At 35.8% G+C, this 27,445-nt stretch overlaps 1 protein-coding gene across 5 annotated transcripts in view; it reads left to right on the top strand.

The window, feature by feature from the left end:
- Positions 1-24,913, top strand: part of TFEC (transcription factor EC) — a 98,457-nt gene extending 73,544 nt beyond the window's left edge. For all 5 annotated transcript variants that reach the window (XM_027539583.1, XM_027539586.1, XM_027539584.1 and 2 more), the window contains 4 exons: positions 2,627-2,683; positions 14,512-14,587; positions 21,654-21,801; positions 22,686-24,913. In XM_027539583.1, the coding sequence (XP_027395384.1) occupies positions 2,627-2,683; positions 14,512-14,587; positions 21,654-21,801; positions 22,686-23,063 (659 nt within the window). In that variant the 3' untranslated portion in view covers positions 23,064-24,913. The remainder of the gene's footprint in view (positions 1-2,626; positions 2,684-14,511; positions 14,588-21,653; positions 21,802-22,685) is intronic.
- Positions 24,914-27,445: the final 2,532 nt, after the last annotated feature.

The raw sequence follows: 27,445 nt of genomic DNA, 5'->3' as shown, positions 1-27,445 counted from the left end.
AAAAACAACACCTTTGTAAGACATGAGTGACATATAATTCCAATCTAAAGACAATTTTTGAAACATTATCAAAATAGTTATAGTAAGTCTTCTACATATGAACCTTCAAATTGCAAACTATCAAAGATGTGAACTTGCGTTTGCATGTTCAATCATGTAAGTTAGTTCACTTGTCTGGCATACATTGTCACAGTGTGCATCCTCTTCAAGTGGCTGTGCTTTTGTGTACTTTACTGTACAGTACTGTATAGAGGACAGTAGTACAGTATCTTTATTTCAAGTCCAGGATGTCTGAAAGCAAGTGTAGAAGCAATGTGATTTAGCTGGTACTGCTAAGAATTGCCAGTTATTGTACTGTACTACTGTATTTTCCAAGGTGCTGTACTATGAGATTAAAAATGTTTTCTTTATTTTTGTGTTTTTTGTGTATTATTTGCGTGAAAAGTATTATTAAACTATTACAGTACAGTACTCTATGGGCTGATTGTGTTAGTTGGGTACCTAGGCTAAAAAAACAAATTGGACTTTTACTTGGAAAGGAACTCATTCATAGGTAGGAGACTTACTGTAGTTAAAATGGGAAACATTTCAAGAGTAAATCCACCTTCTTTTCCTTTATAACAACCAAGCAACAAGTTAGTATAACTTACAGTTCAACTCAGTGATTTTAGGAATTGGACAAATACGAATATACACACATAACCTCTAGTCATATGTATACGACAGTTTGACTAAGTTCCGCTTTCACTTTGGGCTTCCCTGGTGAATCAGATGGTAAAGAGTCTACCTGCAGTGTGGGAAACTCAGGTTCGATTGCTGGGTCAGGAAGATCCCCTGGAGAATGAAATGGCAACCCACTTCAGTATTCTTGCCTGGAAAATCCCACGGATGGATGAGCCTGGCGACTACAGTCCATGGGGTTGCAAAGAGTTGGATATGACTGAACGACTTAACTTAGCTAACTTTCACTTAATATAGGTTAATTTTGATATTGCAAATATTCAATTTATTAACATGTTTGCAAAATAACAGATTAATAGATTAGGAAAAAATAGATTTTCCTCTTTTCAACTTGTTTCACAGATACCATGATTCACATTTAACTTTCTCAAGTGTGTAAAAACCCCTCTGTTTTCAATAATAAATTTCAAAATTGTTACAACTTGAAGGAATTACAGGGGCACTTTCAAGTTCCTTCAATAGGTAGATGAGGAAGTAGTCAGAGGAGTTATTTCCCAATGGTATTCTGATTAGAAGCAGAAGTTGATCAAAATAAGGATCTCCTGACTTACAAGTCTAGTGTTAGTTTCTCCATAAAATAAAATAAAATTTAATAGAAATTTCTGTAACATGTTTTTAGTTTGGCATTCAAACATTGATCTTTTAGTATTTTTCTTTAGTTAATATCAGCATTTTTAATAAATACAATATTTCTATTCTTGGAATCTAACAAATGACTCAAAAATATCTATGCATTCAAATTATTTAGAGTAAAATTAATTAATTTAATCTTAAATAATCAAAATTTAATAAATATATTTATATATTTCTATTTTAAAACTAGAATAATTCAAAGAACATTGTATTAATTATCCATTGATATATAACAAAGTACCCCAAACTTAACAGATTGAAATAATAAATGTTAATTATCTCACACAATCCCTATATTTCAGAAATCCAGGGGTGATTTATAAAATTGCTTCTAGCTCAGAGCCTTGCGTAAGGTTGCAGTCAAGATGTTGGCCAGAGATACAGATATTTGCCTGGAGGATGCACTCCCAGGATGGTTCACTCACACATCTTCCTAGTCAGTGCTGCTTGGTTCTTTACCATGTAGAACTCTCCACAGGGCTGCTCAAGTGTCCTCATGATCTGACAAGTGGTGATTCAAGGAACACCCAAAGGGGAAGCTGAAAATGTCTTTTATGACCTAGTCTTGAAAGCCACACTAATCATTTCCACAATATTATATCAGTTTCACAGATTGATCCTATTCAGTATGGAAGGGAACCATCAAAAGTATGACTGTCATGAATGAGAATCATGGTGGGCCATTTTGGAGTCTGACTATCACAAGTGCTAACAACCACATAGCACATAAAGTGTCTGTTACTTAAAGTATGGATTTGTTTGATAGGTATATGAGAAATGTCGTTAGTTCCAATTCTTTGAATTTAGAAATCATAATATTTATTTAAAAATGTAGGTTGTGAAAATTTAGATTGAAATAATTTTGAATAATCTTAAAGTTCTGAGAAAATTCTAATAAAAATGATTAAGCAGGTTAATATTTACTGTATGCTCTAATTCTTTTAATCACAATAATGGTATTTAGTAGGTATCATACCAACTTCACAGATGAGAACTTAGGTAACCTGAGACCCCAAGGCTACTAAATGGAGGGTCAGAATACAAATTCAGATTTTACTATTTAAATCCCATAGGTTTTGCCACTGCCTTCTTACTAATATGTTGTTTCAAATTTCTAAATATTTGTAAAAATTTTTGTTACACCACTTGGAGTAAGTAATATTATATTTTCACTTGTATTTCTGAATTTTGTTGACTGGAAGGATTGTAAGGTAGAAATAAGTACTGTTTCAATTATTTTCCTTTTGATCAGAAACAGATACTCGAGCTTTGGCCAAGGAGAGACAAAAAAAGGACAACCACAACCTCAGTGAGTATATTTTCCTTTTTTCTAAGCAAAATGAATCAATGCAAGAGGAAATGGAAGGAGGTTAAAATATGTGGTGTTTTATTGTCACCTGTATATATTTTGAAGTCAGATGACCAAAATTAAGTGTACACGCTCACTAGTAGAGCTATTTTGGGGCAATTTAGACAATGCAAACTCTCAGAAAAGCTAGACATTTTTATGAAGTGAAACATCTCAAGTTCTCTCCTTGATCATTTTCTCTCTCTGAAGAAGAATACTAATAAGGGAGGTGAGTGCACTGAGTTACATTTGAACTCAATTGACTCCAAAATTTAAAGAGATAAAAGTGACTTTAGAAAAAGGACGCCATTCAGCCAAAAGTCACACCAAACCCATAGACACCTCAAAACTCACTACTGGACACTTACATTGCACTCCAGAGAGAAGAGATCCAGCTCCACCCCCCAGAACAGTGACACAAGCTTCCCTAACTGGGAAACCTTGACAAGTCACTAGTCCAACCCCACCCACAGGGAGCAACCTCCACAACAAAGAGGAACCACAAACTTCCAGCATAAAATAAGGCCACCCCAAACACAGCAATCTAAACAAAATGAAAAGGCAGAGAAATATTCAGCAGGTAAAGAAGCATGATAAATGCCCACCAAACCAAACAAAAGAGGAGGAGATATGGAGTCTACCTGAAAAAGAATTCAGAATAGTGATAGTAATGATGATTCAAAATCTTGAAAACAAAACGGAGTTACAGATAAATAGACTGGAGATAAGGATTAAGAAGATTCAAGAAAGGTTTAACAAGGACCTTTCTTTTTAACAAGAAAATAAAAGTCAGTCAATAGTGAATAATGCAATAATTGAGATCAAAAGCACTTTGGAGAGAACCAACAGTAGAATAATTGAGGTAGCTGATAAGTGAGGTGGAAGATAGAATGGTGGAAACAAATGAAGCAGAGAGGATAAAAGAAAAAAGAATTAAAAGAAATGAGGATAACCTCAGAGACCTCTGGGACAATATAAAGTGCCCCAACATTTGAATCATAGGAGTCCCAGAAGAATAAGACAAAAAGAAAGGCCATGAGAAAATACTTGAGGAGAAAATAGTTGAAAACTTCTCTAAAATGGGGGAGGAAATAGCCACCCAAGTCCAAGAAACCCAGAGAGTCCCAAACATGATAAACCCAAGGCAAAACACCCCAAGACACATATTAATCAAATTAATGAAGATCAAACACAAAAAGCAAATATTAAAAGCAGCAAGGGAAAAGCAACAAATAACACACAAGGGGATTCCCATAAGGATAACAACTGATCTTTCAACAGAAACTCTTCAGGCCAGAAGGGAATGGCAAGATATACTTGAAGTGATGAAAGAGAAAAACCTACAACCCAGATTACTATACCCAGCAGGCATCTCATTCAAATATGAAGGAGAAATCAAAAGTTTTACAGAAAAGCAAAAGCTGAGAGAAGTCAGCATGACCAAACCAGCTCTTCAACAAATGCTAAAGGATCTTCTTTAGACAAGAAACACAGAAAAGTTTTATAAACTTGAACCCAAAACAACAAAGTAAATGGCAATGGGATCATACTTATCAATAATTACCTTAAGTGTAAATGGGTTGAATTCCCAACCAAAAGACAAAGACTGGCTGAATGGATACAAAAACAATACCCCTATATATGCTGTCTACAAGAGACCCGCCTCAAAACAAGGTACACATACAGACTGAAAGTGAAGGGCTAGAAAAAGATATTTCACGCAAATGGAGACCAAAAGAAAGCAGGACTAGCAATACGCATATCAGATAAAATAGACTTTTAAATAAAGGCTATGAAAAGAGACAAAGAAGGACACTACCTAATGATCAAAGGATCACTCCAAGAAGATATAACAATTATAAATATATATGTACCCAACATAGACCACCACAGTATGTAAGGCAAAAGCTAGCAAGTATGAAAGGGGAAATTAACAGTAACACAATAATAGTGGGAGACTTTAATACTCCATTCACACCTATGGATAGATCAACTAAACAGAAAATTAGCAAGGAAGGACAAGCTCTAAATGATACAATGGACCAATTAGACCTAATTGATATCTATAGGACATTTCACCCCAAAACAATGAATTTCACCTTTTTCTCAAGTGCACACAGAACTTTCTCCAGGATAGATCACATCCTGGGCCATAAATCTAGGTTTGGTAAATTCAAAAAAATTGAAATAATTTCAATGCAGTAAGATTAGATGCTGGGAGGGATTGGGGGCAGGAGGAGAAGGGGACGACAGAGGATGAGATGGCTGGATGGCATCACTGACTCGATGGACATGAGTCTCAGTGAACTCCAGGAGTTGGTGATGGACAGGGAGGCCTGGCGTGCTGCGATTCATGGGGTCACAAAGAGTCGGACACGACTGAGCAACTGATCTGATCTGATCTGAAAGTAAAAGTGGAGAATGAAAAAGTTGGCTTAAAGCTCAACATTCAGAAAACGAAGATCATGGCATCCGGTCCCATCACTTCATGGGAAATAGATGGGGAAACAGTGGAAAGAGTGTCAGACTTTATTTTTGGGGGCTCCAAAATCACTGCAGATGGTGACTGCAGCCGTGAAATTAAAAGATGCTTACTCCTTGGAAGGAAAGTTATGACCAACCTAGATAACATATTCAAAAGCAGGGACATTACTTTGCCAACAAAGGTCCGTCTAGTCAAGGCTATGGTTTTTCCTGTGGTCATGTATGGATGTGAGAGTTGGACTGTGAAGAAGGCTGAGCACCAAAGAATTGATGCTTTTGAACTGTGGTGTTGGAGAAGACTCTTGAGAGTCCCTTGGACTGCAAGGACACCCAACCAGGCCATTCTGAAGGAGATCAGCCCTGGGATTTCTCTGGAAGGAATGATGCTAAAGCTGAAACTCCAGTACTTTGGCCACCTCATGCAAAGAGTTGACTCATTGGAAAAGACTCTGATGCTGGGAGGGATTGGGAGCAGGAAGAGAAGGGGATGACAGAGGATGAGATGGCTGGATGGCATCACTGACTCGATGGACATGAGTCTGAGTGAACTCCGGGAGTTGGTGATGGACAGGGAGGCCTGGCATGCTGCAATTTACGGGGTCGCAGAGTTGGACACGACTGAGCGACTGAACTGAACTGAACTAATGGGGAAAAAACTATTAAAAACACAAACATATGGAGGCTAAACAACACGCTTCTGAACCGAAAAATCACAGAAGAAATCAAAAAAGAAATCAAAATAGGCATAGAAATGAAAGAAAATGAAAACACAACAACCCAAAACCTAGGAGATTCAGTAAAATCAGTGCTAAGGGAAAGGTTCATAGCAATACAAACTTATGTCAAGAAACGAGAGAAAAATCAAATAACCTAACTTTACACCTAAAGCAACTAGAAAAAGAAGAAATGAAGAACCCCAGGGTTAATAGAAGGAAAGAAATCATAAAAATTAGGGCAGAAATAAGTGAAAAAGAAACAAAGGAGAGTATAGCAAAAATCAACAAAACTAAAAGCTGATTCTTCGAGAAGATAAATAAAATAGACAAACCATTAGCCAGACTTATCAAGAAAACAAAAAAAGGAGAAGAATCAAATTAACAAAATTAGAAATGAAAATGGAGAAATCACAACAGACAACACAGAAATACAAAGGATCATAAGAGACTACTACCAGTAACTATATGCTAATAAAATGGACAACCTGGAAGAAATGTACAAATTCTTAGAAAAATATAACCTTCCAAAACTGCACCAGAAAGAAATAGAAAATCTTAACAGACCCATCACAAGCATGGAAATTGAAAATGTAGTGAAAATTCTTCCAACAAACAGAAGCCCAGGACCAGATGGCTTCACAGCTGAATTCTACCAAAAATTTAGAGAAGAGCTAACATCTATCCTACTCAAACTCTTCCAGAAAATTTCAGAGGAAGATAAACTTCCAAACTCATTCTATGACACTACCATCACCCTAATACCAAAACCAGACAAAGATGCCACAAAGAAAGAAAACTACAGGCCAATATCACTGATGAATATAGATCCAAAAATCCTTAACAAAATCCTAGCAAACAGAATCCAACAACATATTAAAAAGATCATACATCATGACCAAGTGGGTTTTATCCCAGGGATGCAAGGATTCTTCAATATTCACAAATCAATCAATGTGATACACCACATTAATAAATTAAAAAATACAAACCATATGATTATCTCAATAGATGCAAAGAAAGCCTTTGACAAAATTCAACATCCATTTATGATAAAAACCCTCCAGAAAGTAGGCATAGAAGGAACATACCTCAACATAATAAAGCCATATATGATAAACCATAGCAAACGTTATTCTCAATGGTGAAAAATTGAAAGCATTTCCCCTAAAATCAGGAACAAGACAAGGGTGCCCACTCTCACCTCTACTATTCAACATAGTTTTGGAAGTTTTAGCCACAGAAATCAGAGAAGAAAAAGAAATAAAATTAATCCAGACTGGAAAAAAAGAAGTAAAACTCTCACTGTTTGCAGATGACATGATCCTCTACATAGAAAACCCTAAAGACACCACCAGAAAATTACTAGAGCTAATCAATGAATATAGTAAAGCTGCAGGATATAAAATTAACACACAGAAATCCCTTGCATTCCTATATACCAACAATCAGAAAACAGAAAAGGAAATTAAGGAAACAATTCCATTCACCATTGCAGTGAAAATAATAAAATACTTAGGAATAAATCTACCTAGGCAATGGCACCCTACTCCAGTACTCTTGCCTGGAAAATCCCATGGACGGAGGAGCCTGGTGGGCTGCAGTCCATGGGGTCGCTAAGAGTCAGATACAACTGAGTGACTTCACTTTCACATTTCACTTTCATGCATTGGAGAAGGAAATAGCAACCCACTCCAGTGTTCTTACCTGGAGAATCCCAGGGACGGGAGCGTGGTGGGTTGTGGTCTATGGGGTCACACAGAGTCGGACACGACTGAAGTGACTTAGCAATAGCAGTAGCAGTAAAGAAACAAAAGACCTATATATAGAAAATTATAAAACACTGATGAAAGAAATCAAATAGATGGATAAATATACCATGTTCATGGATCAGAAGAATCCATATAGTGAAAATGAGTATATTACCCAAAGCAATCTATAGATCCAATGCAATTCCTATCAAGCTACCAACAGTATTTTTCAGAGAATCAGAACAAATAATTTCACAATTTGTATGGAAATACAAAAAACCTCGAATAGCCAAAGCAATCTTGAGAAAGAAGAATGGAACTGGAGGAATCAACCTTCTTGACTTCAGGCTATCCTACAAAGCTACAGTCATCAAGACAGTACGGTACTGGCACAAAGACAGAAATACAGAGCAATGGAACAAAATAGAAAGCCCAGAGATAAATCCACACACCTTTGGACACCTTATTTTTGACAAAGTAGTCAAGAAAATACAGTGGAGAAAAGATAATCTCCTTAACAAGTAGTGCTGGGTAAACTGGTCAACCACTTGTAAAAGAATGAAACTAGAACACTTTCTAACACCATACACAAAAATAAACTCAAAATGGATTAAAGATCTAAATGTAACACCAGAAACTATAAAAATCCTAGAGGAAAACATAGGCAAAACACTCTCTGACATAAATCACAGCAGGATCCTCTATGACCCACCTCCCAGAGTAATGGAAATAAAAGCAAAAATAAACAATTGAGACCTAATTAAACTTAAAAGCTTTTGCACAAGGTGAAAAGCAAGATGAAAAAAGACACCCTTCAGAATGGGAGAAAGTAATAGCAAGTGAAGCAACTGATAAAGAATTAATCTCAAAAATATACAAGCAGCTCATGCAGCTCAATTCCAGAAAAATAAATGACACAATAAAAAAAAATGAGCCAAAGAACTAAACAGACATTTCTCCAAAGAAGACATACAGATGGCTAACAAACACATGAAAAGATGCTCAACATCACTCATTATCAGAGAAATGCAAATCAAAACCACAGTGAGGTACCATCTCATGTCAGTCAGAATGGCTGCTATCAAAAAATATACAAACAATAAATGCTGAAGATGGTGCAGATAAAGGAAACATTTTTACACCGTAGGTGGGAATGCAAACTAGTACAGCCACTATGGAGAACAGTGTGGAGATTCCTTAAAAAACTGGAAATAGAACTGCCATACGACCCAGCAATCCAACTGCAGGGCATATACACCGAGGAAACCAGAATTGAAAGAGACACGTGTACCCCAATATTCATTGCAGCACTATTTACAATAGCTAGTACATGGAAGCAACTTAGAGGCCCATTGGCAGAGTAATGGATAAGAAAGCAGTGGTACATATAGACAATGGAATATTACTCAGCTATTGCATTTGAATCAATTCTAATTAGGTGGATGAAACTGGAGCCTATTATACAGAGTGAAGTAAGTCAGAAAAAACCACCAATACAGTTTATTAATGCACATATATGGAATTTATAAAGATGGTAACGATGACCCTATATGTGAGACAGCAAAAGAGACACAGATGTAAAGAACAGACTTTTGTACTCTGTGGGAGAAGGCAAGGGTGGGATGATTTGAGAGAATAGCAATGAAACATGGATATTACTGTATGTGAAATAGATCGCCAGTCCAGGTTCAATGCGTGAGACAGGGTGCTCAGGGCTGGTGCACTGGGATGACCCTGAGGGATGGGATGGGGAGGGAGGTGGGAGGGGAGTTCAGGATGAGGAACACATGTACACCCATGGCTGATTCATGTCAATGTACAGCAAAAACCACTACAATATTTTAAAGTAATTAGCCTCCGATTAAAATAAATAAATTAATTTAAAAAAAGAAAATGTACACTATTTAAATAGCTAGAAATGTAACACCAGGTTCTTATCTTTCTGTGTCAATCTACTCTTCCTTTCCTAATGATAAGTTATTTTAAAATACTGCTTATGTTGTACTGCTGAATTCTATGACTGTCGCAAAAAAAGTTTGGGGGGAGGCACTCTGATGCCTTCCTGGGGGTCCATTTGCCTTCAATAATGATTACATGAGGTGAGTAAATGCATTCAAGGGAAGTTGTTTAGGGGCAAGGTGAGCTTTAAAGTGCTTTTTCATGTCTCTTAAGATAGTGCTTAACTATTTTAAGTCAGCTTGACTAGTTGAGTATGAAGCATTTTTGTTCTGAGAACCAAATAAAAAATGAGAAAAGAATGCAATGAAAATAAATAAAATCTTTAAAGCTCTAAAACCAGGAATTTCCTTACATGTGGTTAGCTTAAACTGATGCTAGATGTACCAGCAAATTTGGAAAACTCACAGCACTGGAAAAGATCAGTTTTCATTTCAATCCCAAAGAAAGGCAATGCCAAAGAATTCTCAAACTATCACACAATAGCACTCATCTCACACGCTAGCAAAGTAATGCTCAAAATTCTCTGAGCCAGGCTTCAACAGTACGTGAACCATGAACTTCCAGATGTTCAAGCTGGATTTAGAAAAGGCAGAGGAACCAGAGATCAAATTGCCAACATCCGTTGGATCATCGAAAAAGCAAGAGAGTTCCAGAAAACATCTACTTCTGCTTTATTGACTATGCCGAAGCCTTTGACTGTGTGGACCACAACAAACTGTGGAAAATTCTTAAAGAGATGGGAATACCAGACCACCTGACCTGTCTCCTGAGACATCTGTATGCAGGTCAGGAAGCAACAGTTAGAACTGGACATTAAACAGACTGGTTCCAAATAGGGAAAAGAGTACATCAAGGCTGTATATTGTCACCCAGCTTATTTAACTTATATGTAGAGTACAATATGAGAAACTCTGGGCTAAATGAAGCATAAACTGGAATCAAGATTTCCGGGAGACATATCAATAACCTCAGATATGCAGATGACACCACCCTTAGAGCCGAAAGCAAAGAAGAACTAAAGAGCCTCTTGAAGAAAGTGAAAGAGAAGAGTGAAAAAGTTGGCTTAAAGCTCAACATTCAGAAAACTAAGATCATGGCATCTGGTCCCATCACTTCATGGCAAATAGATGAGGAAACAATGGAAATAGTGGCAGACTTTAGTTTGGGGGGCTCCAAAATCACTGCAGATGGTGACTGCAGCCATGAAATTAAAAGATGCTTACTGCTTGTAGTAAAAGTTTTGACCAACCTAGACAGCATATTAAAAAGCAGAGACATTACTTTACCAACAAAGGTTCGTCTAGTCAAAGCTATGGTTTTCCAGTAGTCATGCATGGATGTGAGAGTTGGACTATAAAGAAAGCTGAGCGCCAAAGAATTGATGCTTTTGAACTCTTGAGAGTCTTTTGGATTGCAAGGAGATCCAGCCAGTCCAGGACTGGTGCTGAAGTTGAAACTCCAATACTTTGGCCACCTGATGTGAAGAACTGACTCATTAGAAAAGACCTTGATACTGGGAAAGATTGAAGGCAGGAGAAGAAGGGGACGACAGAATGAGATGGTTGGATGGCATCACAGACTCAGTGGACATGAGTTTGAGTAAACTCAGGGATTTGGCGATGGACAGGGATGCCTGGCATGCTGCAGTCCATGGGGTCGCAAACAGTTGGACATGACTGAGCCACTGAACTGAACTGAACTGTACCTGTGAAACCTGCATCTATCTTTTCATAAAGCACCCGTCTTATTCAGAGGGTAGGCTGACTATATGAAGGAGGAGAAGGCTAACCCCTGGTTATAACAGTCCTTAGAGTAGTTGTGGAAAGGGAAATGATTTGCTTTTGATCACATAGTGGTAGAGCAGACTAGCATTGGTGCATTTTGTGAGATAAGAACCTGAAAGACAGGACTAATTATTAACAGAAAGAAGTTACACATCAAGGAACTAAAGCCTTCTCTCTTAGTTTTAAGGCTGCTATTACCTTCCTTTCTCCTTTCTTCTCTCCCCTATGTTTGCACTTTAAATAACAGGTCGTTTAATGTTAAGTATGATAGGTGCTTGGTATGATCATTATAGATGGCTCAGTGGTAAAGAATCCACCCTCATTACAGGAGGCACAGAAGACATGGGTTCAATCCCTGGGTTGGGAATTTCCCCTGGAAGAGGAGATGGCACCCCACTCCAGTATTCTTGCCTGGAAAATATCATGGGCAGAGGAGTCTGGTAGACTGCAGTCTATAGGGTTGCAAAGAGTCAGACACAGAGTGACTGAGTGCACACATGCACATTATACAAGTATAAAAGTATTTTCTACTAATAATCTGGATTACTTGGTGATCTTACTTTTTGAAGCTATCAGTGTTACCAAAAACTAATATCACATTTTAAGTATGAATCTAAATATCCTCTAACATTTGAGAGGATCATGGCCACTTAACAGATGTCTAAATACTTAAAAGCTATAACTCAAGCTAGAAATACTAAATTATGTTCTATCCTTCCTAAAGATAGGAAGGCCAGGTTTGAAATATGAGTTCTCAGATCCTCAGAATTTTGTAAAAGTACTGTGCCACTAACAGATTGGGCCACTAATGGATCTCCACTTGATGGAATTTTGAGTGGGAAGTCATGGTGGGGCAATGTCAGCCCTGACTCAATGGCCCCTTTCACTTCTCTTTCTATACCCTATTACATTCTATGGTGCACATGACCTCAAACAGGAGTGTGAACCCCTCATCTTGTATATTCAAGTTCCATACATATCTGCAAACAGTTGACCCTTGTCTGCATCTTGGGCCTGGGGAGAGCACCTTGGTGTCATGATCTTTCTTCAGGAGGATGAACCTCAGACACAGCCGGCACAGGATCAGGGCATTTGGGAGAATATTCCTGGTGTAAATTACCTGGAGTGTAGTTTAGAAGGGAGATCCCTTTGCCTTGTGGCTGCCTTGCTCAGTGAGGATGGATGTGGTAAGAGAAGGCAAAGGGGGTCCTCAAGTATGGAGTCTGGGAAAGAGGCACCTGTTGCCTGTTTCTAAGGACAGGAATGAATGAACATATCAAAAACTTTGTAAAAAGTGAAATCACATATAACATGAAGTGATTTAGTAGTTAATTTCTTAAAGCTTGACTCCTTTACAAATAACTAGTACTGGATATGAAAACAGTGGGAAAACAAACTTCTCATTATAATTAACCATTAAAATTTTATGAGCGCAATCTCATAAGGTTAGACTAGGAATTTCTGATATTTTACATAAGGTACATTTAAATAATAGACTTTGAAAAAACATTATAGGACTACACGAGTCTCCTATTTTGAGATAGAAATGTGAACATCCTTCATAGCTGATCTTCATCTTATATTTGAGTCTGTTTTATAATATGAGAGTATGTGTGAACATAGAATTATTAATAAATTCTCAGTATAAAATATAAATGTATTTCTATCAGCTTTGCCTTTATTTTCTTTTCAGTTTTTTATATGGTGTCAGTTTTTTCAATTACTTGCACAGAGAAAACAAAACTGGCAAAGAAGGAAAATAATCTCTCCCAAGAATCAGTTATATCCTAATTTCAGAGGAATCCCAATGTATTATTCCAGAAGGTCAAGTTCATTCATGGTAAACTGCTTCATAGAGTAGATTCACCAAGACAATTGATATTTTTTAGGACTTTCTTTGTTTCCAGTAGCAGTTTGTATTTTTCAAACATGTATTGCTTAATGTTTCAACATACAGTTTTTTCTTCTTCATGACTTTTTACTTCCTTCATTTCCCTAAAAAGCTTTAAAAATGTTACCTACTGAAAAAGGATTATATGTAAGTCGTGGTTCCTGATCCTGCAAGTATAGAGTAGATTATACAACTATTCTGTGCTCTGTAAGACTGGTTTTAGGTAAGGGTCAATATAGGAAGCTCTGCTTTTTTGTATATTTGACGTTTATTGAACATTTATTAGATGCATATCCATTGTCATAGGCAATGGATGCATGGGAATATAAACAGAGAAATAATAATTTCTGAATAATAATTTCTGAATAAAAACCTTTATCAGTCATTCTCAAAGTGTGGGCCCTCAACAAGCAGCATCAGCAACACCTGGGAATTTGTTTGAAGTGCAGATTCTTGGGTCCCAACTTAGTCCTAATAAAATCAGAATTTCTAGGTGCAGAGTACAAATTTATTTTTATTTATTTGACAGTCCTTCCAGATGTATCTGATGCATGCCAAAGCTTAAGAATCACTGTTCTGTGTATTATTGAAAGTTGTTAAATTATAAAAGTATATTTATGGTCTAATAAACATACATTTATTTAACATCTCTTGCATGCCAAGCCCTCTGGGTATACAGAATGAAGTAAGAAATGGTCCCTGCCCTCAAAGAGGTCATAGTCTATTTGGGCACACATATCTACCATGAGCCAAGCTTTGTGTTAGCTTTTCAGTGGAGTATATGAGAAGAAAAAGTGTATATGTACACACATATATGTATGTGTGTGTATATATATATATATATATACACACATATATATATACACACCCACCCTGATATATATATATATATATATATATATGTATGTATGTATATCAGTATGAGTAAATATAGCATTTCAAAGAATGATAAAAATGTTATTTTTGAGAGAAAATGTTTCAAAATGATTTAAAATCGTTGTGAATAATAGAATCACAATTCTAATATTGTTATTTTTTACTTTTAGAATAAAATGTATTTGAATTTTTATGTTATTGTTGAGAAGTACACTTGTAACTAAATGGAAATTTTTTGCTCATTGTTTTTCAAAGGTTATTAAGGAGGTTTACAGTTGACCAAAAGTTAATTGTGCTTTAATGAGAATAATCAATATTTCTTTTTTAATAGTTGAAAGAAGAAGAAGATATAATATTAACTACCGAATCAAGGAGCTTGGCACTCTTATTCCAAAGTCTAATGATCCGTGAGTTCAATAATCATTTCTTAATTATGTTATGGTTTCAATACTACACAAAACAGGTGGGAGGGAAGAGGTGGAGGGGTGAACCAATGCTGAGTAAAGTAAGCAGCTTATGGTAAAGACAAGGCTACTACTGGTGTCATTTTAAAATATCTACTCAAGGCTGATAATTATTAAACATCAGACATCAAAATTGTTACTAACACTTATCCTATTGAGCTTTAGGAAATAAGTAAATTATTTCTTCTTAGTACATAACAAATCTTTCTGTATGGCACCAATATTTTCAAATGTAGTGATAGTAACATACTCTCATGATATCAACTAGAATCCTCAATTTATAGTTATAGCAATTCTTCCAATTTAAGATTTATATGTACATGAAAATTGGAATGTTGAATTCTCAGAGGTTCCAAAATTCAAGCAAAAAATATACACGCAAAAAATAAGAATTGTAAAAACATGCTTATTGATATTAGTCAATAATTTGTTGTTGTAATTAAATTTTCAGCTAGGTTTTGATGCCATATAGTTACAAAGTCAGTTGAACTAGATGTTTGAGGTTGTAAATTTCAAGAAATAGTTGATTAATCAAAATGTCAATTTACCATGTTTCTCTAAAACCATGAAAACATTGTAGCATTAATAAGGACTTGAAAAAAAAAATGTTTTGTTCGGACAGAATTGGACTCTCCAAACACTGGCATTATCCGTTATTCAGAAATGATGAGGTTTGATACAGTGGTTTTTGTGAAAAGTGAAAGTCCTCTTTCCCTAAATGCAAATGTGCTATTCACTCGGATGATTCAATCATTTATAATGGAGGAAATGCCATATATTTATTCTTATGGGCATAGTAGATAATGAAGGCTTCTTGAGTAGAATGGCAGAAAGAACACTGGATGGGGAGTCTGAAGAGCTTAATCTTGGCTAGGATCCACCACTAACTTTTCAAATCTTTTGAAGTCTCTCAGCATGCAACTCTTTCTATTAGCAGAACAGAACACCCATTTTCTAGATAAAAATTTAACACTTAAAACATAAATGCACATTTATTTGCCAAACATTTGATATAAGGTCAAGACTTTGTTGTTCGAATATATGTTTCAATTTTCTGACTTACATAAACTGCACAAAAATATATAGTCTATTTTAATTTCTTGTAGATAAAACAAAAACCTAAGTGCCAACACCTAAGTGTAGATGGATTTTTTTAAATGATGCATCCTAATTTGTAACAGCATATTTTTAGCAAACTATCTTACTGACATTTTACTTTATTTTTTCTGAGGCTTTTAATATATTTTTCCTAAAAAACAAGAGCTGTTTTTATAAATGCTTTTTTCTTATTTTGTATTCATATTTCATTAGTTAACATATATCATTTAGTTATACTATCACAATAACAAGTACAACGGGCATTCATTTAACACCCTGTCAGTAAGCACTGTCACCAGAAGGATAACAGAAGTACCTGGGTGTCTCAGAAGGTAGCCTAGTGGCCTCTATTATCTACTTTGTCTGACAACAGTCAGTGAGCATCACAAAGGGAATGGAGAACATTAATTAATCCTGAAAGTGATCAGATAAAAGTCAGTTAAGAGAGCTTCTCTTGTAACTGATAGAGCTAACTCACAGTGCCAGGGCCAGGTTATATGAAGAAAACAAACGATAAGACTGTAAGATTAAGACTATGAACCCTGACTGAACATCTTTCGATATCACCATGCCTATAAAGCACGACTTATGGATGGAGTTTTATAAAAATAAAATAAAATAATATGTATAACCTCAAAAATGATAAAGCTTATGTGAGGGGTAATTATTACTCTATACTTTTATAGAGTAGCTATGGCTATAAAATGGCGGTTCTAATTCATTGTCAAGAAAAAGGGATGGCAAAATTTTCATTGTTAAGACCAAAGGATGGCAAATTTTTTCTTTAAAGGGTCAGATAGTAATTATTTCAAGCTTTGTGAGCATAAAGTCTGACAATTACTCAACTCTGCCATTGTAGCATGAAAGCTGCTGCTGCTGCTAAGTAGCTTCAGTCATGTCCGACTCTATGCAACCCCATAGACGGCAGCCCACCAGGCTCTGCCGTCCCTAGGATTCTCCAGGCAAGAACACTGGAGTGGGTTGCCATTTCCTTCCCCAATGCATGAAAGCGAAAAGTGAAAGTGAAGTCGCTCATTCGTGTCCGGCTTTTCGCGACCGCATAGACTGCAGCCTACCAGGCTCCTCCATCCATGGAATTTTCCAGGCAAGAGTACTGGAGTGGGTTGCCATTGCCTTCAGACATAGACAATATGTATATGAAAGAGGATGACTGCATCTGATGAAACTTTATTGACAAAAGCAGGCTGTGGACTGATCTAGAATAAGGAAAATCAGTTTATCCATAATCACATGTGAAAGGGACCATAGTTGGGGAAGCTTCATTGTAAGCTTTCTTAAGTGGTTTTCTCGTCTTTGTATATTTCAGAAAGGAGAATTAGTAATTGTTTTAATTCTATCGTATCATATGTAGACACTGGAAATATAAAAGTATTATATATTATACATATTAGGAGGATAGTAATACCTCATGAAAACTTCGTTGCAGTTTTATGTACAATGTATGCACTAGGTCACAATAGAAAACACATTTCTTATGGCAGATGCATTTGAAAGAGTGGGAAAACCACAAATTTGCAAAAACAGTGCTAAATAGAGACAGGAGACCTAGATCCCAACTTCTAAACACATGCGTTTGGGCAAGCAGAAAGAACTCTGAAGCTTTGGTTCTATTGGATCAGTTCTTCTTCAGTTCTTGTCTTGTACACTCTCCAGACGTGAGAGTGGACCAACCCCTGTAGGAGTGGTCTAGACCTGCTCGGTTTCCCTCTTTATATCTTTTGTTATTTCCTCTTTGGTAGTTCTGGGGGCTTGATTGGTTGTGCTTCATGCCAATGAGGCATGAACCAGATACCAGTCAGGGAAGAGGGTAAGAAGAGGACATTATGCAAGTGAAGCATGACCTCAGTGTTGAATCAGGGAAAGGAGTGTCAGTATGTTCTCCCATAACTGTTTTTGACCACTATTTCGGACTGCCGTTTTGGGCCCTGTTTCCCTCTTCTAACTAGCCAGCAGTTCTAAAAAGGCTCTGAATGCCTTTCCAGCTCATGACTGGAATAAACTTAGGATTTGGTCTAGGAAGGGCTTCCCTTGTGGCTCAGCTGGTAAAGAATCTGCCTGCAATGGGGGAGACCTCGGTTCGATCCCTGGGTTGGGAAGATCTCCTGGAGAAGGGAAAGGCTACCCACTCCAGTATTCTGGCCTGGAGAATTCCATGGACTCTGTAGTCCATGGAGTCACAAAGAGTTGGACATGACTGAGTGACTTTCACTTTCACTTGTTTTAGGAAATGAAAGCTAATACCTGAAGGCGTTTTGAATTCTATGAAGTTGCCATTTTTGTGTATCAAAAACTTTCAGAAATTTTTACTTCTTTCGTCTTTGCTGGATCAAAATAGTATGGTCAGAAGGAAAACAAATAGTAAACAGTTATAGTTGAGATAAATATGTTGAGAAAATGAAATGAAAAACACACTACCAGGGAATGATAATATCTTAACCATTAGTGAAAAATCAAACCAAACAGAACTAACAAATAAGAAGGTGAAACATTTCTACAGATGTGTGATAGTATCTACTTCATATGTGCTTTTTATTAATCATATTTGTAAAAATCATATTTATAAATATAAACATGCTAGCAGAGCATGCATTGTGCTATCAAATTATTACTTTTTCTACTTTTTTTTAAACTAGTTTGTCTACTTTTTTTATGACTTTTTCTACTTTTTTAGATATAAACCTAAAGGTTTTTTTTTTTTCTACTAAACTGATTTTTTTATCTTCTACAGTCAAAACTTTCTTCTGCTTTTGTGTAAGAATGGCAGTTGAACTAGTAAATGAGACCTAATAAGACTTTCTAAATCAGAAGTTATAAAATACTGATCAAAGGAAGAAGAATCAGACCTCTCATGATGTTTGCTTTCTTTTCTTTTTTGTAATACTTTTAAGTGGATGTGTACTCCTAAAATGACAACAGATCATACATTTGCATAGTTTTGCCTGGCAGCATTCCTACTCTAACTTACATATTTCTAATACCTGCCTTAGCCCTACAGACATTCAAGGTTTTAACTTCCCCAAAGATTTAAGTTCTTCAAAATAAATTATTTTGTAGAAAATGATAAGCCACTATGAATATTCACTCCTTAGGCAAGTCTTTGTATGTGTTAATGTTTACAGTATACTGTCATATATAATGTTTTTAAGGCCTAACTGCTTGAAATGATCTTGGGAGATATAATTAATATATCTCCTTAACAACAGACTGGTTCCAAATAGGAAAAGGAGTATGTCAAGGCTGTACACTGTCAGCCTGCTTATTTAACTTATATGCAGAGTACATCATGAGAAACGCTGGACTGGAAGAAGCACAAGCTGGAATCAAGATTGCCGGGAGAAATATCAATCACCTCAGATATGCAGATGACACCACCCTTATGGCAGAAAGTGAAGAGGAACTCAAAAGCCTCTTGAAGAAAGTGAAAGTGGAGAGTGAAAAAGTTGGCTTAAAGCTCAACATTCAGAAAACGAAGATCATGGCATCTGGTCCCATCCACTTCATGGGAAATAGATGGGGAAACAGTGGAAACAGTGTCAGACTTTATTTTTCTGGGCTCCAAAATCACTGCAGATGGTGACTGCAGCCATGAAATTAAAAGACGCTTACTCCTTGGAGGAAAGTTATGACCAACCTAGATAGCATATTCAAAAGCAGAGACATTACTTTGCCAACAAAGGTCCATCTAGTCAAGGCTATGGTTTTTCCAATAGTCATGTATGGATGTGAGAGTTGGACTGTGAAGAAGGCTGAGCACCGAAGAATTGATGCTTTTGAACTGTAGTGTTGGAGAAGACTCTTGAGAGTCCCATGGACTGCAAGGAGATCCAACCAGTTCATTCTAAAGGAGATCAGTCCTGGGTGTTCTTTGGAAGGACTGATGCTAAAGCTGAAACTCCAGTACTTTGGCCACCTCATGTGAAGAGTTGACTCACTGGAAAAGACTGACACTGGGAGGGACTGGGGGCAGGAGGAAGAGGGGACGACAGAGGATGAGATGGCTGGATGGCATCACTGAGTCGATGGATGTGAGTGTGAATGAACTCCGGGAGATAGTGATGGACAGGGAGGCCTGGCGTGCTGCAATTCATGGGGTCACAGAGTCAGACACGACTGAGCGACTGAACTGAACTGAACTCAATATATTTGGAAAACAAAATATTTTAGGATGAAATCTCATACATTAAAATGGCTTTAAAATAGAGTAAACTTTTAAAAATTTAGTGAAATGACAACAAATAGATATTGTAGGAAAACCTTTGTGTATTGCCCTTTTTTTAAAAATATTGATTGATTGATTTGGGCTTCCAAAATGGCTCAGTGGTAAAGAATCCACCTGCAAAGAAGGAGACACAAAAGATGTGGGTTTGATATCTGGGTTGGAAAAATCCCCTGGAGGAGTGCATGGCAACCCACTCCAGTATTCTTGCCTGGAGAATCCCAGGGACAGAGGAGCCTGGCGGGCTACAGTTCGTGGGGTTGCAAAGATTCGAACAGACTGAAGCAACTGATCGCATTTATTGATTTGGCTGCATCAGGTCTCAGTTGTGGTGTGTGGAACTTAGTTGCCCCACAGAGTGTGGGATCTTAGTTTCTTGACCAGAGATTGAACCCGTATCATTGGAAGGTGACTGCTTGTCCACTGCACTACCAAGAAGTCCCCTTTGTGTGTTTTCTACCAAAACTTCGAATATTTATTTTAGACCTAAATAAACAGTACCTTAAGTTTCAAAGCTGACTGGAATATTGTTTTCATCATATTCCTTCTGTCCTTCTAATTTTTTCTTTCCATGAGAAGAAATGAAACAAAATTATGAGGCATATACCAGTCAGATTTTTCAAACTATATTTTTCTACTTCTGAGTACTTAGTAAATACATATTAAGTTGCATGTATTTCAAGTAGATCACATAAACTAAAATCACATGCAGTGAAATGTCTTTTAAAAATTTTCCTACAAGCTTACTTTCTGTTATATCAAAACAAATCTCATTATTCTAAGTTGAAAATTCACCCAGATTTTTCAGCTGTTCTGATTAACTTTTAGCAATTAGCTTGGCCTTATTCTCCATATATATTACCAATTGTCAGATAGTATTAAATTGATTGATATATGTTTTTAGACATTAAAATAAGTAGCCAGTTCTATAATTCTGGATTTATCATTTTTCTCATTTAAAAATAAGTTTTAATAAAATATTTTTCTATGCTACAGCCTGAAGATATCAGCAATATTTAATTGTATTTACTTATAAACTTATTTAAAAATAGATATATAGCTTTTTATAAAAAATGTGTTGATGCTTTTGTGTGGGAAAATTTGCCTTATGAATCTAGAAAGTTTTGCTCTATTGCATAAAGTTGCCAAAATGATTTGTTTCACAATTACTCAGGATCACCATTCAGGACAGACGTGGGACCTTATTTTTTTTCCCTAGAAGCATAAAAGCAACCTTATAGAAAGTATGTTAAAAGATTGGTACATATGAAATGATCTTAAAAAATTTAGGCTTAAGTCTTCAGTAATGTACATTGCCTAGTTCATTAATGCAGAAATACTGCACATAGATTTTAATCTCGGAGTTAATAATAAAAGCAATTTTCACTAAAAATATAAAAACTGTAATGGTAGAATCATGATATTGCATTTAGCTCTCCCACAAAAAGTCACTTTATTACTTTCTTTTGACACTTATTTTCATTCTGGGATTAATTTTACTATATAAGGGCTTCTTAACTATTCTATTAAAATTTCTATTCAGAAGCAATAATATCTAAGAGTGAATAATAGTCATGTAAATCATTATTTCATATTAATGTAAAAGATTTTGTAAGTTCTTATGAATTCTGCTGACATGCACAATTGTGAAAAGGTTATCTCTCCGTTCTACAGTGATATGCGCTGGAACAAAGGAACCATTCTAAAAGCATCAGTGGAGTACATCAAGTGGCTACAAAAAGAACAACAGAGAGCTCAAGAATTAGAACACAGACAGAAGAAATTAGAGCAGGCTAACAGGCGCCTTCTACTCCGCATTCAGGTTTTCATAAGAATGTTGCCATGAACCATGTACCTTACATATGACTTACCCATCATCGGTTCTATTCATTGGTCTTGTTTCTTTTTTTCTTACTAACAATTGTTTTTTGCCTTCTCAAGGATAATTTTTATTGCCTTTTAGAAGTTCACAAATTAGACTGATTCAATTAGGTTTTGATTAGAAATCTAGGATCAAGCTGGCTTTAAAAATATATAAGGAATGACAATAACTAATTGCAAAATGCATAAAATAGAACCAATTTTATAAACACACAAATATTATCCCAGTCAAAAAATAATAGTAAATAGGATCTTTGTTTCTTTCGATAATATTGGACATTAAATTTTCCTCTCCCTCTTTTATTTGTTTAGTAACACTGCTATGGATTTTGTAGCCTTAAGGCATATTGTGCTAATTTATATTAAGTCACTCCTCATCTTCTTATGTGACACAAAATCTCAAAATATAGGTTTTCATAACTCTCAATAATTTTTTCTTTATATATGTGAACAAGCTTATTGCCAGGTAAAACACTTGTTTCCATAAAATGGTCTTATATTGAGAAATTAATCAGGAAGAATAACTGAAAGATTTCTACTATCTCCAAATAGTTGTCTTGTAGTCTGAGCCACTGTGAGACCATTATATGTCATGTATTCTTTTAACGAACAAATGGGGGAGGAATTTTTTAAGAAATCTGAGTATTTTCCTCAGGATTATTTTTCAGGCATTAGAAACATACCACACTCTGTTATTTGCAAAGAGTATTTCTAATTTATACTACTCTTCATGTTGAGTGCTTGTTAGATCTATTTCTGACTTACTGTCTAGAGTTGAGTTTACTATCAAAGTCATTATTTAACTATTCTTGTTTGATATTGCAGGAACTAGAAATACAGGCTCGTGCTCATGGTCTGCCAACCCTGGCTTCACTTGTCACAGTTGATTTAGGTGCTCACATCACCAAACAGACCCATCTAGAGCAGAATTCAGGAGACTATTGCCAACAATTGGTTCTGTCTCAGGGGACAAGCCCTGAACTCTGTGATCAAGCTATGGCCTTCTCCGATCCTTTGTCACACTTCACAGATTTATCATTTAGTGCAGCTTTGAAAGAGGAACAAAGATTGGATAACATGCTACTGGATGACACAGTATCTCCGTTTGGAACAGATCCTCTGCTATCTGCCATTTCTCCTGCAGTTTCTAAAGAGAGCAGTAGAAGAAGTAGCTTTAGCTCAGAAGATGGTGATGAGTTATAAAAAAATAAACAGGCTCAATTGATCAACTAGGAAGAAATTTTGTGCTGGTGCTATGCAATTACATTCTTGTTTCATATATTTCTCTCGCTTAATTTTTCTGAAGGGAATATATTGGTCACGAAACACTGGTTAGAAACAGCAGAATTTACAGGAAGGACAAACACGGTGTTGAAGAATTATGGACAGAAAAAAAGTTGTTTTTTTTTTTTCTCTTTGACCACTAAGTCCAGATCTACTTAAATTTTATTTTTCTGGAAAGAGGTACAACATAAGAAATAGCTCTCTACTGATGTTTTAAAAGTAGTCACTTAATGATATGCTATTGGAACTAACAGACTGCAAGAATAAACCTTCTGAAACATACAAACGTTTTTTTCCTTTTGAAACATGCAAACATTTTCTTACTTACTTCCGTCTCTTTCCTATTCAAGCTCTGACTACATTAGTTTTCAAGAATCAAGATCAACAATCTGGTGGTTCATTGCCTTTCTCCATTGTCTGGTGGATATGTTGTCTAAAGTTCAAGTCTTGTAAAGGAACTAAATAAAAGATAGATTATCTACCACTTATAATTGAAGAGTAAATCTATAATAAACTCTAGAATTTTCCACAATAAAACACAGAAAATTTATAAAAAACTTTGGATTCTAAAGACTCAAATTCCCTTTGTCAGTTCAATTACACAAATTCTAAAAGCTTCTTTGCATATTTATAGAGAAGACACACATGGTCCAGAAAAGGAACACATTGAATCTTTTCCTCAAGAATATTGTCTGGAATTGTATCAATCACTTCACAAAAATATACTCCCCCAAACAGGTACAAAATGGAGAAAATATATGTTCTTTATTCCCCTTCGTTCTTCTGATTTTCTAATCAGCATCTGAAATTACATATTAGATTGTTTTTGCTTCATCAAGAAGAGATATTGGATAATAAGTCTCAGCAAATAAAATATTGAAAGTCCACCTAAAGGACAGTTTGTTAATTTGTTAAATAACACTTATCACTGTTTCAAAAACTGGATTTAAATTAATTAGTTGATACAGTGTTCCTTTGAATTCATGAAATATTGAAAATTGGATTGCCAACTGACAAAATAATTAGTAAAACAGGAAAGCTTTCTTATTATATTCAGCTCTGAGTAGAAGATATCTGCTATTCCTATAAGTACTTAAAGTACCTTATGATCTTTGTTAGCATTTAAGAACATTTATACCTATGGTGATTTACTCAATTTTTTTCTCTTCAGCTTCTTCAAAGCTTTGGGAATTGACTTACCAGGAATATTGCTCTGTTATTAGACCTGCATGAACAATCATCTGATCAATGAGCATTTAGGGAGAGATATTGAAAACTGCAATAAGTTTTATGAAAATATAGAACAGAAGAGCAAGATATGGTCTTACTCCTCAGGGAGTTAACGAGACTACATAAGAAACACAACAAAAGATGGAAGACTTTTAAAATTAAAGTCTACACGGTGCGGTATAAACTGAAAATACTGAAGTTCAGAAAAAATAAAATTGAAGGCTGGAGAATCCCAAAAGTGTGTGGGAAGAGCAGAATTTAAAACTTCTTTTAAAAAGCATACATTTGGTGGAGGGGGGGCTATACAGGAGAATAATATCAACTAAATGATAAAATGAGAATAAGTTGGGAAAGCATCTTCATGAGACATTCATTAGAGAGATCTAGAAGACATCTGTTGGGAATCCTGAAAACTATTGACAACAACTTATGAAAGTCTCTTTGAAAACCAAGATGAAATAATGTAGTAGAAATATACATATATATTTAACCAGGAGGGATAAGTCTAAAAATTAAAATCCTGCTGTGTATTACTATGATTGAGATGTAGTCATTCATGAATATTAACTTTGGGATACATTTTTGAAAGGGTGCTTCAGGTTTTACTCATATGAAAAATACGTCATCACAAAATTTGAGATTTATTGCTAATTAAAGTGGACAAATACTAAATCCTTATGGTGTATTAATTATCTCAGGCTTGGTTTATAGCACCAATTCAGAGTTTGGAGATTTGAAATAATTTTCACTTTTTGACATGAAAAAACTCTTAATTATAGAAATAGTCATCAAAGCCAGATAGATAAATTCATCTGAAATAGGTCATGTGAAAGAAAGAATAAGATACATTTCCTCAAGAATTTGAGAACATTATATTGTTCAAATGCTAAGTCATGTCCAACTTTTTGTCACCTCATGGACTGCAGCAAGCCAGGCTCCCCTGTCCTTCACTATCTCCCGGAGTTTGTTCAAACTTATGTCCATTAAATTGGTGATGCCATTATATACTTTATTGCAAAATTCTACTTTATTATCTGAGTTGATAATTTAACATTGCAAATCATAGAGAAGGAATATATCTTAGAGTCAATGAAAAACACATCATTCTAGACAGAGGCTAATTTCTGTATAATTTTGCACATTATTCTAATTTCTTCATATTCTAGAAAAATCACACTATTGATGTCATTAATTTGTCATCATTTTCCATTCTGCTAAAATACTACTACTCAGCCCTGAAAGCCATTTCTCATAATCTCAGCTGGTGAATGGCTTGACACAAGATGGTAGAGTCTGGATGAGAGAGATCTGGTAGAGGAAATATTTGCTGGAAAAGGTAATATTTGCTGCTACTTGCAGATTATAATAGCTATTAGGGGATTGTGAAATAGGTAATGGAATTTTAAAGACAGAGTAAAAGATAGTGTTTTATAACAGTCAACTGAAGTAGATTAAAAAAATTAATTTTAGTTCTTACTTTTGAAGGCCTTGAGAATTTATGGAAAGTTATAGACCTTCTCTCCAGAAAAATGCAGAGTTTATATGCTGCTGCTGCTGCTAAGTCACTTCAGTTGTGTCCGACTCTGTGCAACCCCATAGACGGCAGCCCACCAGGCTCCCCCGTCCCTGGGATTCTCCAGACAAGAACACGGGAGTGGGTTGCCATTTCCTTCTCCAATGCAGGAAAGTGAAAAGTGAAAGTGAAGTCGCTCAGTTGTGTCCAACTCTTAGCAACCCCATGGACTGCAGCCTACCAGGCTCCTATATGCAGCCCTAAATTTATATGCACTAAGGGTTTTGTAGGACTTCCTGTATATCTCCTTGGATCCCAGATGAAAAATTCTCACATCAAGAGCAAAGCATACAGTTAATGTCATATGTAATGAGGGAAGACGGAGCCCTAGTTATCTGAATATCATTATTCAAGCTCCAGAAATGATAAAGTTGCATTGGTAAGTGAAAGTGTACCAAACACTAGCTGCTTTCACTAAAAAAGTTGTGAATTCACTTATAAAATAGACCCTTTCCAACAACCCCTGTTATATATATGGCTCTGTCATATATTTACAGATTTATGGCTCAGTTTCTCTGTGATAATTAGATGTTGCAAGTATCTGACAATGATATTTTAAACTTATATATATGTATATATTTATCAAAGTAGAGATAAGATAAATTCATGGCAAATTATTTGGCTATCTAAGAATCAAGAATTATCCTTGGGAAAATCGATGCCTATAATATTTTTGCAGAAATGAGATGTACAACAGTACATGTGATTTAGGAGAAGTGAAGTTTCTCCGTTGTGTGCCACCTCTTTGCAATCCCATGGACTGTAGTCTACCAGGCTTCTCCATCCATGGAATTTTCTAGGCAAGATTACTGGAGTGGTTTGCCATTTCTTTCTCCAGGGCAACTTCCCTACCTGGGGATTGAACCCAGGTCTCCCGCACTGCAGGCAGACCCTTTACCCTCTGAGCCAACCAGGGAAGCCCACGTACAACAGTAAAATAGATATATTGTCTAAAATAATTTTATCACAATAAACATCAGCTATCACTGGACTATTAAAACACAATTTAACCAAGTCTTGTTCATGCAAATAATTATATAATTGCTATCATAATAAAAAAGCTTTGCTAAAATGAAATAAAGCAATTTAAAAATTACTTTTATTTATTTTTCAAGATAAGGTCCCATGCAATCTTTTTTCTCTGAAGTATTGGCTTCCTTTCCCTGGATTCACATTAAACAACCCTTCCAACTCCTAATTATCTTAAAATAACAAGGACCACTTACAAGTAGATGTAGCTTTTTGTATGTTTTTTCTTTTTAGTGTTCTTTCTTCTTGAATTTTCCCCAGAACTGGAGAATATATATACAGATAATATTTCCTCAGTTTACAGATGTGAAGTCAGTGGATATGGCTTTCTATGTGTGAGTGCAAAAGTTCTAAGTAATAATCAGCCAGATGGACTGGGAACATTGAGAAGCAGCCTTCCTCTACTTTTTAAACTCATTCTTTGCCACTCACATCACTGTAAATAAAATATTTAGTAGCTCTTTCTTTA

The sequence above is a fragment of the Bos indicus x Bos taurus genome, chromosome 4 (assembly GCF_003369695.1).
Source record: "Bos indicus x Bos taurus breed Angus x Brahman F1 hybrid chromosome 4, Bos_hybrid_MaternalHap_v2.0, whole genome shotgun sequence".
Taxonomy (NCBI): Eukaryota; Metazoa; Chordata; class Mammalia; order Artiodactyla; family Bovidae; genus Bos; species Bos indicus x Bos taurus.
Note: the sequence above shows the minus strand (reverse complement) of the source record. Positions and strands in the feature narration are given on the sequence as shown.